Here is a 17885-nt window from a genome sequence, read left to right as displayed (position 1 = left end):
TACACATGGTTGGCTCACTACACACTGACAGACGAAATCATCCAAGCAGTTGCAATGAGCTGTAGTTACACTTCCTGCCTCTCTAATCCACCTCTTCCTCATCAAAAAAATGTCTCTCTGCTGCCTGTGCAGCTATACTTGAACAGAAGCAGTGGGATTGCTAGCAGCTCCTAGCAATGAAGTAACAGCAGCCCTATGTCCTCAATGGACTATGGGAACAGCATGGCAGGGACACAGGAGGGACAAGAAATGTGGTCCTGTTATTCAGAGCAATTCTTGTTTCTCTATAGGTAAGTTCAGTAAGAACCAACAAACAAACACAGGAATCTAATAAGAATTACCACTTGCAAATCCCATATTACAAAAAAGAGAGTTTTTTCTTACCACTCCATGAAAAAAGAGATAGAACAACTACAATTCTGGAAAGTGCTGATAGCATTTACCAGCTGTATCATTACAACCTGCCTCCCATGTCTGTAAGACCTGCTAACAGTTACGTCTGTAGTTCAAGTCTTATGTTAGGCAATGACTAAAATCACAGCATGAGTATAGTGCCCTGCCTTCATTTAAACCCCACCAAGGACTTGGTCACTTTCCATTTTTCCCACCATAGGCATCATTTTTTCTTTCCATCTAGAAGCACTTGCCTTGACTTTATTTTATTCTGAGCCAAGAGATTATTCTATATGAATCCTTCAGGTCCTTGAAATGGCTGTATGTTCATATGTGATAGGAATTATTTGTTATAAGGCACTTCATTTGTTCCTAGGTCACTTAATAAACTTTATATTGAAATACTTGTGTTAAATTGTTATCATTAAAAAAACTTCCTAGCCACACTCCATTTAATTGACTATTCTAAATTTGGTGTTGATTAAAGTAAAGCAGAGGAGACCCAATACATTAAAGATGAGTAGAAAAATTGTTAGGTATAGCCTAGATGCAAATTCCTTACTTTTAAAAGTAAAGCTCCAAGGGTGCTGCAGTTTTCTCATTCTATGGGGTTTTGTTGCTCACAGCCAAGGATGAACAGACACATGACTAAACATTAAAGGTAATCAAAATCTCAGAGGTTTAGAGATGAGCTTCTGCTTCTGACATAATGCCAGTACCAGTGTTCTGTGATCTCACAGAGTACATGTGGCACCTCCTGACACTCCTACTAAGACACTACAGCAGCTTTTGAGTATCATTTCTTCTGCTTAAAACCACAGATGTTCCAGTAACACATTTCATCCACTTAAGGACATATGCAAACATACATAAGCTAAATATAATAACAAATGTCCATAAACATGAAATAATTAGTTTTAAAAACATTTAAATGATGCCTGCACTCCTTGATGAAGTTATCTGAAGGCTGGAAAAAACTGTCTTAAAATCAGATACTTAAACTGCTCCATCTTTTTGGATTCTTAAAGAAAAACAATCTGAGATGTGACTGCATAAGTGCATCTGGGAGAAGATGGAGCAAGAAAATTCAGAGAGATCCTTAATCTCATTACATTGAGAAGAAACAGTGAAAAATTAAGACCAGAAACTTGATTTGCAAGTGGGTTAGAAATTCTGACCAGGGAACATGGTTAACAGGAACAAATTCTTAGTGACAGTGGTAGGCTTGCTGTTGTTTTCATATCTTCAGTTCCAGAGTGGGTGCTGTTCTGGAACACATTCTTTACATCAAAATAAATTTCTATGCTTATTCCAGGAACAAAGAAGGGAAATTTGAAGATCTTAATCAACCAGAAAATTATGGTAGACTGTCCCTTGGTCTCTTCTGGATCTTAAATTCTATGACTTTGTGAATAATTTTATCCCTTTTAATTATTAGTTCCCTACTATAAAAAAGCTTAAAAAGTTAATGTTCTTCTTGAATCAATGAATTACAGAAAATAATTGAAATTTTATAATTGGATTATAACCCCAGGAGAATGTGGAAATGCTCAACTGGGAAGCTGAAGTAAGGAAAGCATGTCTGTTTTCTTTTTTTTTATGTGATCACCAGGCAGTAATAGCCATAAATGCTTCCCTTATTACCTGCATCACACTGAAACAATAACATGCCTGTGATCCTGCAATAACTGCTATTTGAACAGACCGCTGTGCTTCCATGAAGCTTCCATGGACTTGGGGGTCTGTTGGCAGAAATCTTATTTCAGACTAGGTTCTATAATTCCACGTTGCTATCCCCTTCCTTGTTTTATCCAGGGTTGCCCCGAGAGTGTGACTAGATACCTTCCAAGAGAACCAGAATCTAGTTGTCTCCACATTCCCTAGAGCTCCTGATGGGGACACAGAAAATACATGCCCAAGACAAAGAAAACCTTTTTAGATCTCTGTCAGTTCAACATCTTTTAAAAATTAGGCTGAAAACATTCTGCTGTTCCTGTCTCTGTTTATAACGAGGCAAATAGAAAAACCTCTGACATAGTTGCAACAATTCTAAGAAATTCCTCCTCTGGTGAACATCTTTAAAACAAATTAAAGCCTTTGCAGTTTTAAACACAAATCTAGTAGTAACACTTGTCACACAAATAATTCTGGGAAGTTACCAAATACTTGGAATGGAGGACATTGCTTGCTACATAGCACAGAGCTCTTGTCGATGCTTGTTTGGAATGGTATGAGAAAGTCTAGCCGTTGAACACAATGACATTTTTGTTCTCGTGCTGATAATATTCAATAGCTTTGCCACCAAAGTTGGCCTGCCACTTCCCCTCACATAGAAATTGCAGGCATGCGCTAAGGTTTTTGCCATTAGCTGGAAGCAGTGCCCAGGTTATTCTTGGTTTGGGGAGGGGGGTTGTTAAGCATAGCTGGTATTGTTTTCCTTCAGCAAAGCTTTAGGACAATGTAGTTCTCAAACAGAACAGAACATTATCTGCGTCATACCTTCAAGGAAAAGGTTAAAGAAACATTTCTGCTACACAAATGTCAGAGTGTGAACAGCATGTCTCCATCTCCTCTCAAAAGCTGGTGGCTCCTAAGGAGTATAAACCACATGCCAGTCACAGAATTTCTGTCTCGACTCTCTGCGCATGCAAGACAGCAACTGGCTCTGCTCTCCCACTGCTGCCATCAGCTCTCAAAGGATATGAGATCAGAAAGACACACTGAACATGACACCATGGAATTTAGGAGAACAAACACCAAAAATGCAGACAAATCTAAAACACATGGATAAGCTTCAAAACAGAAGAAATAAAGATAACCAGAACTTGCACTTAAAAAAAAAAAAAAAAAAAAAAAAAAAACCAAAAAAACCCAAAAAACCCAAAACACTGCTATGACTTAAAGGACAGCAATGAAGCAACCTTTATCAAACCAACAGCATTTCAGCCAGCCCCCTCATTGGAAAACAGAAACCAAACATCAGAGTTTTACAACACACCTTAAGGGGCTAAAAAATTCAGACTGTCGAGAGATCCATGGCTATGAAAGCCCTTTCACAGAGAACATCCACATTACAAAAACAGACATGTCCCACATGGTGGAGAACCTGTCTGTCTGTCCTTTAGACAGTTTCTGGCCATGAGCACTTTTAGACTCAAATGGAGACATGAATAGCCTTATGAATGGATGGTGATGCCACAGCTGACTGGCTGCACAAAAAATATACTGGAGAAGTGGAGAAAGAAGGAGGACAAGGAAAGACTGGAAACATATTTCAGCACAGGTTAGAAGCAGCTCATTAACTGTGTTGCCCTCCTATCTCAACATCCCTCCTGCACAGTCAGCAGAACAAGTGACTGTTATGGTCATGCCCTTCACATTGCTACAGAAAACTCAATATTTCTGAGTTCTCTTTTTAGTTGTGGGGTGGTTTTTTGTTGGGTTGGTTTTTTTTTTTTTTTTTTTACTTTTTCTTTCTTTTTTATTCCACAAGGACTTTAATTAAAATTCATCAAAAGAAATATTTTCAGCAGCAGTGTCTGAAAATGCTCTCCTCCTCCCATATCTTCCATTAAATCAGGTTCATCCAACTTGAAAGGAGATGAGAAACTCTCACTGACACTCTGTCACACACCAGTGAAAAGACAGGCACATTCAAAACAGAGGAGAGTGCAGGTGCTCATTTATTACTTTACGCAGACTATTTTTCTGCCTTTCTTCCTGACAATGGGAACGTTCACATCCCAGATGGAGCTCTCTGTATGCTGTGGGCATTTGCTGACCTAAAGTTTTGTTTTCCCTGATGAAAGAGCAAGGTAAGAAGAGGATTTGTTCATTGCCTGCTGAGACAGCTTTAATGTTTGTTTCTAACAATGGAAGACATTTGGGGATTATTTCAATGGCAATGAGTGTACAAATAATTTTTCAGCTATATCAGGTAAAGGAGAAAAAATCTGTACACATCCATGTCCATATTTACACACTGCAAAAATATAATATTAATATAACTGACTGCAAAATTGCAAAACAACTGATTTTGGAAACTAAGATGTCATTCAAAGGAAATACAAGGTCACTGCCTTGCATCACTTCAGACCTAAAGAGTCCCACAATGTTTCTCACAGCACTGATAAGCATCATCACTGTAAAGATGTCTTCAGTGCAAGAATTAACAAAACATGTCCACAGTATTAGTTTTCTCTGCTTTTATGCCTACATTATGCACTGTTAGCATTCACCATTTGGCTCCTGATCAAAAGCATTTTCACTTAAAAAAATTACTCTTCCTTCCCCTTCCTGCCTCTCTCAATAAACTTTTAGGAAAAGTCCATGATATAAAGAACTTGAGAAGAATGCATATTTCTTCAATGTAATGCATCAGGGTGTTTTTCTCTGGTCTGCAAACACAAACATTTACAAATGAGAGGAATATGCTCATGTAGTTCCCTCCTTGCTTTCTTGCACATTAGTCCAGCAGGCTGCTTGGTCCAGCAGTGCACCATTCTTAGGACTGACTTTGCTTTCCTGATTTTACTTGGAATTACAAAGAAAATCCAGGGGAGGGGAAAGGGGGAGGTTTGGGGTTTTTTTTCTTTTTTTCCCCTTAGATGTGGGCATTTCTTTAGCCCCCATGAAGACTGATCTCTTCAGCAGATTTCATAGCCATTCCCAGCTCTCATATTACCAGGATATACTGAACCAAAATATCCACCAAGACTTTAAGCAGGAACTATTCCCTGTGATGCCACATGGCTCCTATATGAGCTAATCCCACTGAATGAGTGCTCTCACCTTCATGCCCTCTCAGTCTCTGCTATATCACAGAGCAATGGTGTCAGCTGATATTAATTACAGGAGAGACGGAGGTTGTGGTTCTGTTTGAATTAATATGGAAGACAGAGTGCACATTGCTTTAACATACAGAATGTTAGAGAATGTAGTAAATTCCTTTGCCGCTCCAAAGGTTACTTCTTAAAAATTGAGGAGCAGACACAGCCTAATGCTCTGTAAGTCTGTAAGTCTCAAATAGTTTGGGTTTTGTTTTCACAAGGGTCGGGATGAGAACATCAGTTTACACTGGGTACAAATTTGTCTGACTTCATTGTGGAACAGATTTACTGCCGAGATTCTTTTGGTATTTTGGTCCTGAGCTCACTATGGAAATTGTATTTTGGTTAGCCTTTATTTTATCTATAGTTCAGAGTATTTTCAATTCTTTTTATTTAACTTGTTAATGCGGTAAGAAAATGGAAAGAAAGAGAATTTACTTTCCCCACACCTTCACTCCATCAGTTTTCATATAATATAATAAATATAATAATAATAATATAATATAGTCTTGTTATTTAAACAAAATAAAAAGAAAAAAAATAGTCAGGAATGTATAACTCTGGCTGCCTTAACACATGGCAGGAATGACCATTATGAATTTGCTATAAGGCTTGGTCTAATGGAAATGTTGCATTTGTTGCAGCTATTAACAAGACAACCTATCCTGAAAGGCACCTTGAACCCCTCTGAAACCTCAATGAACTCAACCTTTTTCTGTGAGGGCAAAAGGAATTTCACAGTTCATTTCAAAAATAGTCTAGAATTTAAGTAAATTAATGTGTGAGTTTTCAATTGATAACCTCAGTCACATTAGCCTTGGGGCTAACCCTTCAGTAGAACGTAAACAGTGACAGCCTGAATATTTATTTAGGCATTCCACGAGACAAAACCAAGGACATTCAAAATTAACCGAGAGGCTAAAATCTCACACTTAATGAATTGTCAAGGAGTCAATCAGGATACCTTCAGACAAAAGAGAAATTTAAAAAAACCCAAAATCATTAAAATAACGAACCCCACTAACCCAAAAAAACCTACAAAACATTGAATAATCTGCTCAACAGTATCAATCTAGAAGTTATTTAAAGAAAGCAATACTCATGGAAATCATGCAGCAGGGATTTCCCATACCTGGAAAACCTCAGAGAATTCTGTCCTATCTTCCTCAAGAGTTAGTCTGAGCAGCATACAGACTTACCCTCTTTAGATATTTCTAGACAGACTTACTCTTTCTAGTTATTTCTATTATTGCTGTTGCTTTAATTAATTAAATAGGCCCTTTAATTTTACCCTGGAACACAAAGAACTCAAGTTGACTGAATCAAGATGGACAGAGGTCATCTTTTGAATACATGCCAATGTCTTAACTGTACAATGAGGAAGGCTTAGGTTTTAGCCAAATGCTGGAGCTTTAAGCCAACTTTTCAAAATTACTTGAGGGGAAAGAAGAGATATAAAACAACTCTTTTCCCAAATTTTCTTTCCCTTCTGCAAAGCTTATTTTATCTTTTAAAAAATTTTGGCCCTAAATCTTCTTCAGTGCAAAAATGTAAGAACAAACAGAAAAATTAAAATCTTGAGAAGCAGACTGATTTCTTTAAGTTAAATATATTTTTAAATAATAAACCTCAGATATTTAGTCTGTGTGTCAGATTTCTTTCAACTTATCTTCACCAGGATGCAGTTAGGAAGAACAGGATGAGTCTAGTATAATAATAAGGCACTAATTCATCTGTGTATGTTTTTAAGAAGATCTTAGAATTCTTCTGGGTGAAATATAAGGCAAGGCATGAAAATTAAAGTGGCAGATTATGACTATTTCAAAGATAATAATTTATATTTTGCTTATAAAATGACACACCCTGCGAATTTTCCTGTCTATAATGTTACATTTTAAGGCTGATTATCTTCCCTTTTGATGAAAAGTGTATTTTTACTGGACACATGTTCAATGCTAGATACACATACAATGGTGTATACCACTGCACCAACAGAGAGTATGTACCTCTGAGAAATAACTGAGAACTATGTGATACTTACTATTAACATTATGAAGTAAGTATTTAAGTTTTAGACTGATAAGTTCTAATATCAATGTAATCACAGATAAGTATAAAGCTTCTTTTTTTAAGAACCTCAGAAAAGCTTAGGAGAGGCCAAGGTCCATTTTTGGCAGTTCCTTTACTCAGTGTTTATGAAAATCCAGAAGATTATGCATACAAAAGAACAACAGATTCTTGCTTGCTTTAACACTTTTACTCTTTTTTGAAGTAACCTTTGAAAGAGTTATTGTATAGAGTCCCAAAAGATACAGTGCAACCTAACAGCTCCCTGCTGCAAAAGCGAATTTGATGAAATTCTGCTGGACACATGTTAAACCAACTATTGAGGATCAGAACCACACAAAAAGAAAAATCTTCCAGTAGCAATTTTTTTTTCATTTACTCAGCTACTGTACAGCCTATGATGACTTGTTTTTCTTTAGTTATATGAACAGTTTGACAGATTACTGTGACAAGGTTACTCTCAAATTGATAAAAGGTTTGATAGTGTCGGAACATTTGTCAGAAATGTCTCACATCACGTGTAATGGACTCTGCACTTCAAGCATCAATGATACTCCAGTCTGCTGTTTTCTGTTTAGTGTGCAATGCACACCAACAAAAACACACAGCAGAAAGACAGAAAAGAAGGCAGGATTCATCAAAACAGCCACATACTTTATCAAACAATTCTGATTAAAGGGGTTTCGCTTTTTAATGCGCCTCACAAAATGAAATTAAATTAAAAACTTTACACATGACTTGAAGGGTGGCCTCCATATGGGACTAAACCTGAAAATGGGATGAGTTCTGATAATGTACATGAACATTAGTGTTTACAGCATTTCCTGTACTTCTGACAGGGATATATTGTGGGTTTAGAACATTATTCTTCAGCCTGCCAATTGTGAGACATTAGAAATGATAGTTGTACTGCTAGCAGCCTTGTCCCATGCTAGAGCAGAGGAAATGGGTTCAGAAGGGCTCATTTTAGGCACTGGCAGCTAGCCTGTGGGAACCAGTGGGCTGGACATGAGCCAGCTTTGGTGAACACTTCCCTTAAATACAGCTCTTCAAAAATATTGTACTACAAAATAATAACATGGCTCATAGATTGGAATTAAGGTTTCTACTTCACATCTTGCCGCAAATGATGCTAATATTAGGCTATGCAGGAAGCCTAGGAGCCAGCACCTTCTGCTCATTTGTAAATACCTGTTCACATGAAGACTTTAATGCCTGGTGAAGCCCCAGCCATGTAAGCTACAAAAGAGCTCTACAGAGGACAACATTTCTGAGCAGAAAAATCCTTTTTGTTCATATAGCAGCAGACTGGCTTGGTTTCAGTGGGGTTTTTGGGGAGAAGGGTTGGGTTTGAGGGTTTTTTTTGGGAGTGGGGAGAGGTGAAGAGATAGGAGCTTTGGACCTTTATCTACTTCTACTGTGTAACCACCTGCAAAGGTAAAGAAAATATCTTGCAATGTATTACTTAAAATCTACATATTGCTGTCGTGAGCAAGAGTGTCTGGGATTGCTTAAAACATCACTGGCAAGAGTATGAGCAAAAGTCAGATTTAAGCATTTCTCAGATCACACTACAGCCTGAAGAGCAGTGGGGGGTAAGGCACCACCACAGTGGCCAGTACAAATTCTTGTATTTTCATATGTTTAAGTTTCCCTACATTGTCTTTCTCTTCTGCCTCAATCAATTCTTTTAATTTTCGGGAAAAAAGAGTCAGAAGAACTATCTGGTTTCTCCTCACTGACATTCAGCCAAAGGACAGAAAAATCAGCAAAATGAGTGTCAGCATTTTCCTAAAGAGCATCTGTTCACACAGGAACCTCCTGACAGCAAGACAAAGCCCTCTAATCTTGTATCAGATTAAGTTTAGTGGAGCACATTACAAAAGTTGCCACAGCGCTAAAAGGAAGCTCTGAGATACTGGATTTGCACTTCCCATACGCAGACAAGGGTTAGGGACACACTGCCTGAACTTCATGGTTCAAGCATCACTGCTCACACCACAGCCCCACACCACGACTGCAGCACTTAAGCCCCAAAGCTGTGAGACTCCTTTAGGAATAGTTAGTTCAGTCCTGATCAGCTGAAAGGATTTATGTGAACTGGAGAAGGGTCAGACTGCAAGAAGATGTATCGCAAAACAGCTTTTTGAAAGCAAACCAGCCTTTTGAACATCAGTAGACTACAGTCAGTTTATACCTACTGAGGATCTGGCCCTTGAACTGGGATTATCTGTGACTGTCACGTGTGGAAAGTGTCAGTGAATGTAGTTTGTACAAATGTTGGACAGGTACATTCACATTTCAGCTTGCATGAAATACAAAACATCACCAGCAGGCTATTCTCCTGTGAGCAGTGAGTCAGTTCTACCCACAGAAGCTTTAATGGCAGAAAGTCACAGGGAAGAGTTTCAAGCTCACTCAAGTTCAGGTATCACTTCAGTGAGGCTGCTAGCTCCAGTCCTGGCCACTCATGCCCTCATAAAGAGTACTCAGGGAAGTCTTTCAGGATTTTAAATCAAAATCAGGAAAGGCAGAACGTCAAAATTGTAGAAGCCCACTGAATTGCTACTCCTATTGCAAGCTTCAAAACAACAGTCATTTGGATTCAGGTCTGTAGATCAGTCCCAGACTGTTCCTTACTTTACCAGATTTCATTTATTGGTATCTCTTTGAAAGGCTGATTTTCGATTACAAAATACAGAGATGATCTTGTCTTTTGGAATAGATGACTCTATGGCAAAACCACTGCAGTTCTGCATCATAACAAGAGTGGACTTTTATTTTTCAAATTTCTCCTTGTGCTTATTCCAATGCAAAAAAAAAGTGTTATGCTAAGTTCCACCATGGTGATCTCTGGCTGGAATCTCAAATTGGATTATTCCCCTTCCACATGTCAACAATAATAATCAAGACTTTGGAATTCCAATCAGGTTGTCATTCCATATTGTCCACTACATTTAGTCAAGAGAAGAAGGGTAGAAGAGTGCAACGTTTTAGGAAGTAGTTCTTTTGATGATACATGAAGAGCAAAAAGCTCCTTTATGCCATCTCTTTGGTTTCAACAGAAATAAAACACAATAAAACCAATCTTTATCAGTACAGTCTGCAAATATGACTCTCAAGATAATCAGGGAGGTAGAAGGTGCCACTTTCTACAGCATCATTTTTCAGTGGCACTGCAGTTAATTAGATGTTAATTGCATGGCTACAAGGCCACCTTCAGTGGGTTTCATACTTCTCAGTCTTTGAGCCCAGCAATGTGACACAGCAATCATAAAATGTGATAAATGATTGAGGGAGGAACACCCATGTTGTGTTGTGCACTGGGTTGTGATTCACAGATCATTATAACTATAAAATCTGTCATTAGGGAGGTTTTCCTGCCATGCAAATTCTCCTTTTAACACAAGAAATCAACCACATTAGAGCAAACAAAAGTCAATGTGAAGGCCCTCAGCTCTCTTCCCCTAAACTCTTTACCTGAAGGTTTTTAGCAGGCATTAATTAGCCATTCAAACTAAAGGAAAAACAGTCAACCTTCAAGTACAGAAGGCTTCTGATGCCTTTTTAGGGGCCACACAAGTGTAAGCAGGAATGCCAGCTCTGACATCATCCTACAAAAGACACCGAGTATGGGAAGGGCACTTACGGCTGGCACAGCTTGATAAGGTCCTGGTCGGTGGTGCCGGGTGGAAGGCCTCGAATGTACAGGTTGGTTTTACTCAACTGCTCTCCGCTGCTGTTGTTGCTGCTGTTGTTGCTGCTGTTTGTGCTGGGGCTGGGAGGAGCCATGGGGTGGGGAGCTGGTGCATAGGACTGCTGCAAACAGAGCAAAACAGAAAGGCTGTTACTGGAAAAGGCAAAATAGCGCGGCAGAATCGTGTGCGTTACCTGGGTAAATGCAGAACTGTGCTATGCTTGTCCTGCCCGCCCTGACCACTTCCAGCTGCCCTCTCCTATGGCACCTGCACCCACTCCAAGCCAGCAATGCCTTGCTAATGCAAAACAGGACCAACCAACATTTTGGGTTCAGCCAGAGCTATGAAATGCAATACTTTTTAAATTGGAATTAAAGTAGCTAGATCACGAAACAAAGCTCTGAAATGACAGATACACAAGGAGTGACTAGCACTACAGAAAGAAATTAAACACAATCTGCTCTAAGAGTATGCTAAAACACAAATAAGAGTATCTAGCCAAAGGTGCAGAAGCTGGTGCCAGAAGCTGAGTTAGTCTTTTCTAAACATGAGGAGCGCCCAGTACACGCACAGTCAGGTGGCAGAGGGCTGGCTAGGCTGGGAGAGGAGGAAAATTCCAAAGCAGCCTGAAAACACTCTGTTGTTACGGATGTCTTTCGCAATAGAGAAACAGGGTTTGGAAAAGACGATCAGGCCAAGACCTTCTGCTCTCAAAATCATACCCACTTCTGAACAACCACAAACCACACACAGCAACTGGGAAATATTGCTTAAGAAGGGAGGCATTCTCACAGGGAAAAACAGTATTCTCCCCTAACTCACTGGTAAATACATGCTGTGAAAAAAGACACCCACATGCTAGAAAAATTACCTAAACATCTCTGTTCTGAGGCAACAACAGAGAATTTCAATTGCTGCAACCATCCCTGGCTCTCTGACCACTGGAGTATTTACTCACAGCACAGGGTGCTTGTCAGGAGAACAAAGGAGTGATTGGAAAGAGGAGACCATCCTGTCACCATTGTGACCTATGCAGAAAAGCTGAAATCTAGGGAAGAACTTGCAGGAGCTGGAGTATCCTGAGGACCAAGCTCCAGATGGGCAGCCAGGGGAACTGGAGTCAGAGCTCCTGGAATGCAACTGCCTGCTGAGAGGGAGAAAATGCCATTTCCACAACGCAACCAGCACACTCTGCTAGCTGTATGTCTAGTGACAACAGCAGGTAAATGTTGGACCAATGCTAAGTTAACCATGCTATGCTAATGGACTAATAAAAGCAAAACACCTGCAATTTTCATTACAGCAGCAATGACACTTTAGTGACTTCTAATATGCTTGTTCTACTTTTAGGCCTTGGACAGAGAAAATATTTAAGTCTGTGAGTAATTCTGATCACGCTAATCAACTGCCCCTTTAATGTCAGTGGCTCTACTTTAGTGCATATAATGATGCATACACTAAATCACAGTCTTGGTAGATGAATGTTTCTAAATTAGCAGCTCTAAACTGTTTCAAACAAGTCTCTTTGTTTAGTCCCTTATTTAGCAGGAAAAAAAGTTGGAGACTATAAGGGAGGCACCAATGACAGGTGATGATCAGATGTTTCAATGAAATGAAACACCACACTTGCACTGATGCCTTTCCTCCTGGTCTCCTCCTTCCATCTTCCCAGTTTCTCACATTTGAACCAGGAGAGAGGGAACATAGCTCCAAGTGTCAAGACATCAGAATTCCTCAGCAATCTCACCTGGTTGCAATGTGACTCAAGTAGGAGCCATTAAAAGAAAAAATACTGGTTTTTAGTGTGATCACCATGCTATCAAGTAATGACATTGACTCTCATCTCGAGTAAAAGAGAAAGGGCAATGAGCTCCCTTCCCCAAGTCTCTGCACAGATACTTTTGCTGACAATCAAAAGCACTTAATGCATACGGATCATATTTCTCTGCACACACATTTTATCACTGGGTAATCCCCACCCACTCAGGCTTCAATGTCATTCCCAGAAATAGAGAGCTGAAGCAGCAGCCTTGAGTACCAGCACAGGCTCCACCTCAACTGAGCTCCAACACCGGGGACACATCTTGGAAATCAGCTCTATGCCATGGCTGTGGCCCAGCTGGATAACACTACAGGCAACACTAACCTATATTAAATACGTAGGCACCTATTCAGATATATTATCAAATCCTATTTGAAAGCATATTTTAATCTCTGTGCACTGCATGGCCACGGAAGAAACAGGAATGACTGTGTATAACACATTGGTCTTTAATATATCAAAAGCTCAGGAAATATCCCATGGTAATCTTGCACATTTTGAGCATTGCTAAGGTTAAATAAAAAGACAACAGAAGTCGAGGTTACATTCTTTCTGCTTTGCCGTACACCTCCCAGATTACCATGCACACTGAATGCACGTAAATGACGTAAAGCAGTGAAATATCTTCCCATACGCCAATGAAGTGCTATGTACTTTAATAATTAATTGTTACTATTATATATGTCTTAGCAGGAGATAATGAGTAAATGTCCTATCCTCACACCAACCTAATAAGCAAGAAAAAAAAAAAGTGGAAATTTACCTTTGAAATACAAAAAGCAATTTTCATTCTATTATAAGATCTTTATCCTCACACAGAGGAAAACACTGGGGGCCTAATTCTAATTTAAGCTTAAAACATTTTATCCCTCTCAGCCAGCTGAAAGGGGATGTGGAAGCAAACACAAAATACATTTATACCAATTTTGAGGCCACAGCTATTAAAAAAAAAAAAAAGAATAAAGTCCTCAGTATACAAAGAATGAGGGCATATGACAGGCTGTTCCTCAAGTAAGAACTGCTCAGACAACAGGCACACATGGATACATGGGTTCCCAGCAGTATCCTCAGAGATGCTTTAAGGATGGGCAGAGAGGCATCCACACTGCACTTTAGGGGACTCTGATCTTCTCAGCCCAGCAAACACTGCTACACTCCAAACCCTCTTCACTAATAAATCTCAGCCACAGCAGCCCACAGTAATTTCCATGCATATCCAATACCCCAGAATACCATCTGCAGAAAGATTACAAAATTGCCTGTACTGAGGCTGATGACATCTTCTGGCTGGTTGCCAGACAAAAAGCCTCAGGTCAGAAGAAAGCTTCCCGTTCTTGTTTCCTGGGCTGCTGAGTGTATGACTGATGGCAGAAGTATGCACTGTGCCTCTAAATGAGCAAAGGATCTGGTTTGGTAATCTCCAAGTAATAACTGGAGTGAAAGAAATGACTGGCAACCTAATGATGATCCCAGATATTGACCACTAGGTACAGGATCCTGGATGACGCCAAAGTGGGCACTGTCTGGGGAACCACCTGCACACCTGGCAGCAGGAAATCTGTGCCTTGTTCTGATGTCAGACCCCTCATGGCTGGGGGAAAAGCACTTAACTTCTCTGCCTCAAGAGCCAGGAGGTGCACCACTGTCAAGACTGGTTCGAAACACCCTGACACCAGCTGCAGAAACCTGCAAAAGAGGTTTTGCCACAACAACCAAGTACAGGACCTACACCTCTAGAAAACAAAAAAAAAGGCAAAATCTAAATGCTTCACTTCAGGAGAGAGCTGGAATTCAGAGCTGGTTTTGCCATTAATTTTTCATATAACCAATGCAACCAACTCATTTTTCAATTCTCATGCTTCATTATTCAGTAAAGAGTGTGTGGGGAATGAACTGGTTTGTAGATCATTCCAAGCAGCTTATTAATTTAGCATGGATGGCTAATAGGATTTGTTTTCATCTTTGAAAAATGAATAAAATTTCTTCTTTTTCATTATTTAAAAGTGAAAAAATTAATGTGCTAATTCTTATCCATTCTCAGGAATGCACCCTTTTGCTTAAACCCTAAAGTTCAATTCTTTGAGACAGTGTCCCGTGAAACTACACACAACTAAGCATGAATAATGAGATACACCTTGGTCTTTCTAAGTAAATAACCCAGAAATGTTGAACCAGAAGCCCCTCACATATTAAATGAACCATGCTCCTCCTTCTAACATCCAACCTCCTTACACAAGAACAGTATTTATCTTTCCATGGCAACCAAGTACTCTTAGGTAGCTTTTCACTAGTTGCAAGCTTAGACTAAAGTATTTTCTTTCCAAAGCAAAACACTACTTAAAAAGACAAATTTCAAATATTTTTCACATACATTCATTTTTCCCATCCTTTTGGATGGGAATCACAGGCCCCAGATGCCAAGTTGTAGAGTCTGCTTTATTAGCAGCAGCTGGCTCCTTGGCAGGCTTCTGAGGCGGTCGGGCTTGTGGTTTTGGAGTGGCCTCACAGCCTAGGATGCAGCTGGACAGCTATGCTAATGGGCTGGCCAATTTGTTTGTAGTCACCTTTGGCTATCCCAGATTTGTACTCTTTTATCCACTTGAAAGGGAGGTCTTGGAAAGATTCCCTATTAACACCGATATGTTGACTTTTCCTATCATAGTCCATATTTTATATGAAAAAATGAGTACAACACACAGTCCTACATTAAAACATGTGTTATTTAAGCAATTGTGAACATACACTATCCATTTCACTCTGAATGGAGTGTTTTCCAGCTGCTAGATTCATCTAAGTGCCCAATTACAACACAATTCCCTTCTCTCCCAATTGAGAAAAATAAAATAAGACAAAGTAAATACAAATAAATTGTGCAAATACCACTTTACAGCTCACATTAGGAAAACACAGTTCTCTCTGTTCCCTACTGTACGAAGGAGTAATTTTCGTGTGCTGGAGAGTTCTTACTAGTCAATTATAGAGAAGATGAGAGGATGCCACCAACTTTTAGTCCGTTGATGTGATTTTGGAGCTGAGTGAACAGAAAATCTCCTATTAAGCAAAAGACGATCATCACAGTTGAAGAGAAAGCAGAGCAGTAAGGGAAATACAGGGGAAAAGAAACATAGGTCAAAGTAACAGCAGCTCTCCCGCCTTTGGTTTGCTTCCTCAGTGAGGAACAGCACCAGAAGTTAAAGCTGTATTTCCCATCCATAGAAAGGTAGAACAGAAAAGTGAATAAAAAATGAACATCTAAGCGGGCTGTACAGACACCTCATGCATTTTAGAAAGGCTGCAGCCAAGGGAATTCCAGCTATAATTTTCTTCCCAAGTCTGTGGGGTATTCAGTGCTCTTGCAGAATCCAGCCATGACTATTGCCTATCTCCTGTCTGGCCAATGAAGGCCTGGAAGACAGAGCTTCTTTTGGATTCTTCTCTACATTTATAAGAGAAAATAAACAGATGTAAAAGGGTCTGAGTTTTCTAAGCCCTCTGCACAGTAGAAAAGCTTCCTAGACTGTTTCTGTAGAAGCACCAGCTCACCTCTTGGCAGCATTTTCAATTTGTAAAGGAATGGCATGTGAAAACGTGAGTAAACTCAGAAGATGAACACTGACAATAAAGTTCAAAGTCTATTCCCTCACAGTTCTTTCAATCAAGAAAACCAGAACACACCTCAAGAGGATTTTGATTTCTCTGAATTCCTTCCAAGGCCTTTAAAAGTGATTTGCTGGATACAAGAAGCCCAGTGAGCAATAGCTGCCGGGTTATACTCTCTGTACCACAAAATCACTGCACTACTCCAAGCAAGTAATTTAAGTTCCTTACATCTCAGTTTACTAATCTGTAATGATTCTTCATTATACCTTCCTAAGGCATATATAATGCTCTGTGATTACTGGATGAAAGACATACTAGGATTGCAATATTACTTAAAGATGGGGAAAATGTTATTAAAGTCTAACCTAATAACTAAACCTAATTCTTTTGATGATAAAAATGATTTCTGCATACAATGATTTTGCTATTCTGTATCTAAACTGAATGAATGAAATAATTTAACATAATAAAATACCAATAAGATTCATTTTCTCATTAATAATATTTTTTCTAATTTAAAAACAAACTTAGAATTATGTGTTCACAGGACTATTGTGATTGTAAAATATGTACTGAACTCACTTTTTCCAAGTGATATCTTTATTACGGGAAAAAGGTGTAATTGTGTTTTGCTTACCCTTTCACTTCACACAGGGGAAAAAAAAAAGTCACTTGGGGAAAACAGAAATTAAGAAAAATCCCCAACTTAGTCCTCCAACAGACACAGTAGTCATTCAACAGTCAGATTGAAAGTGGGATTTGATGGATCAATAAAATACTTTGAGATCTCTGCTTCACTGACAAAGCTGTAGAAATCAGTAGGCTAAATACCCTTGAACCTAGCACAAAGCATTCAAGATCTATAGAATGAAAGCACGGGCAAAATTTGGCTCAATTTTCTCTATTCCTAAATAATTCTCTTCCAAGTCATGACTGTGCAGATTTTAGAATTTTGTAAATATTTTACAGCTAGACAATACAGAGAATATGAGGCATCCACAGGAAGAGGAAGTTCTTTATTGAACATTACCCACAAAGTAGGTCTTATTTTATAGTTTTCTGAATTAAAACCAACCAATAAAGCAAAGAAAAAGCTCCAGGAATTCACTGTTCTGACTGTCTTCAAGAGCACTGAGAGTTTAGCAGTCATTAGCCAGGGTGACATACACTAGAAGCCTGAAAATCTTCTCACTAATCACAGTATCTCCTATTTCCAATAAGACCGACTGAAATAGTCTGCACACCACCATCATCAACAGGAAATTTGAAAAGCTAATTGGTCAGGTGTAAAGTAGCTTATTTTGAAGTATGACAAAGTCGAAATAATAAAGTGGATTAGAGAGCATTTCATTTGGAGAGTCTGAAGATGATCTCACCTGAGGACGAATGGGCTCCAGCAAAAACCAGCCCAAGACAGGAGAATGGCACAGAAATCAGAAACATTGTTTTCAGATGCAGAATACCCTGGCCATCACT

The 17885-nt window shown here is 39.2% G+C and overlaps 1 protein-coding gene across 2 annotated transcripts in view; it reads right to left on the bottom strand.

Annotated features, from left to right (window-relative positions):
* The window catches only part of RBMS3 (RNA binding motif single stranded interacting protein 3), a 703629-nt gene that overhangs the window by 337127 nt on the left and 348617 nt on the right, over nt 1–17885 (bottom strand). For both annotated transcript variants that reach the window (XM_054273879.1, XM_054273880.1), the window contains one exon: nt 10939–11108. In XM_054273879.1, coding sequence (XP_054129854.1) covers nt 10939–11108 — 170 coding nt within the window. The remainder of the gene's footprint in view (nt 1–10938; nt 11109–17885) is intronic.

Source organism: Melozone crissalis, unplaced genomic scaffold (genome assembly GCF_028551555.1).
Source record: "Melozone crissalis strain CALT ecotype California unplaced genomic scaffold, PUWL_Pcris_2 ptg000016l_1, whole genome shotgun sequence".
Classification (NCBI taxonomy): Eukaryota; Metazoa; Chordata; class Aves; order Passeriformes; family Passerellidae; genus Melozone; species Melozone crissalis.
The sequence above is the reverse complement of the archived record's forward strand: the minus strand, read 5'-3'. Positions and strand labels throughout refer to the sequence as shown.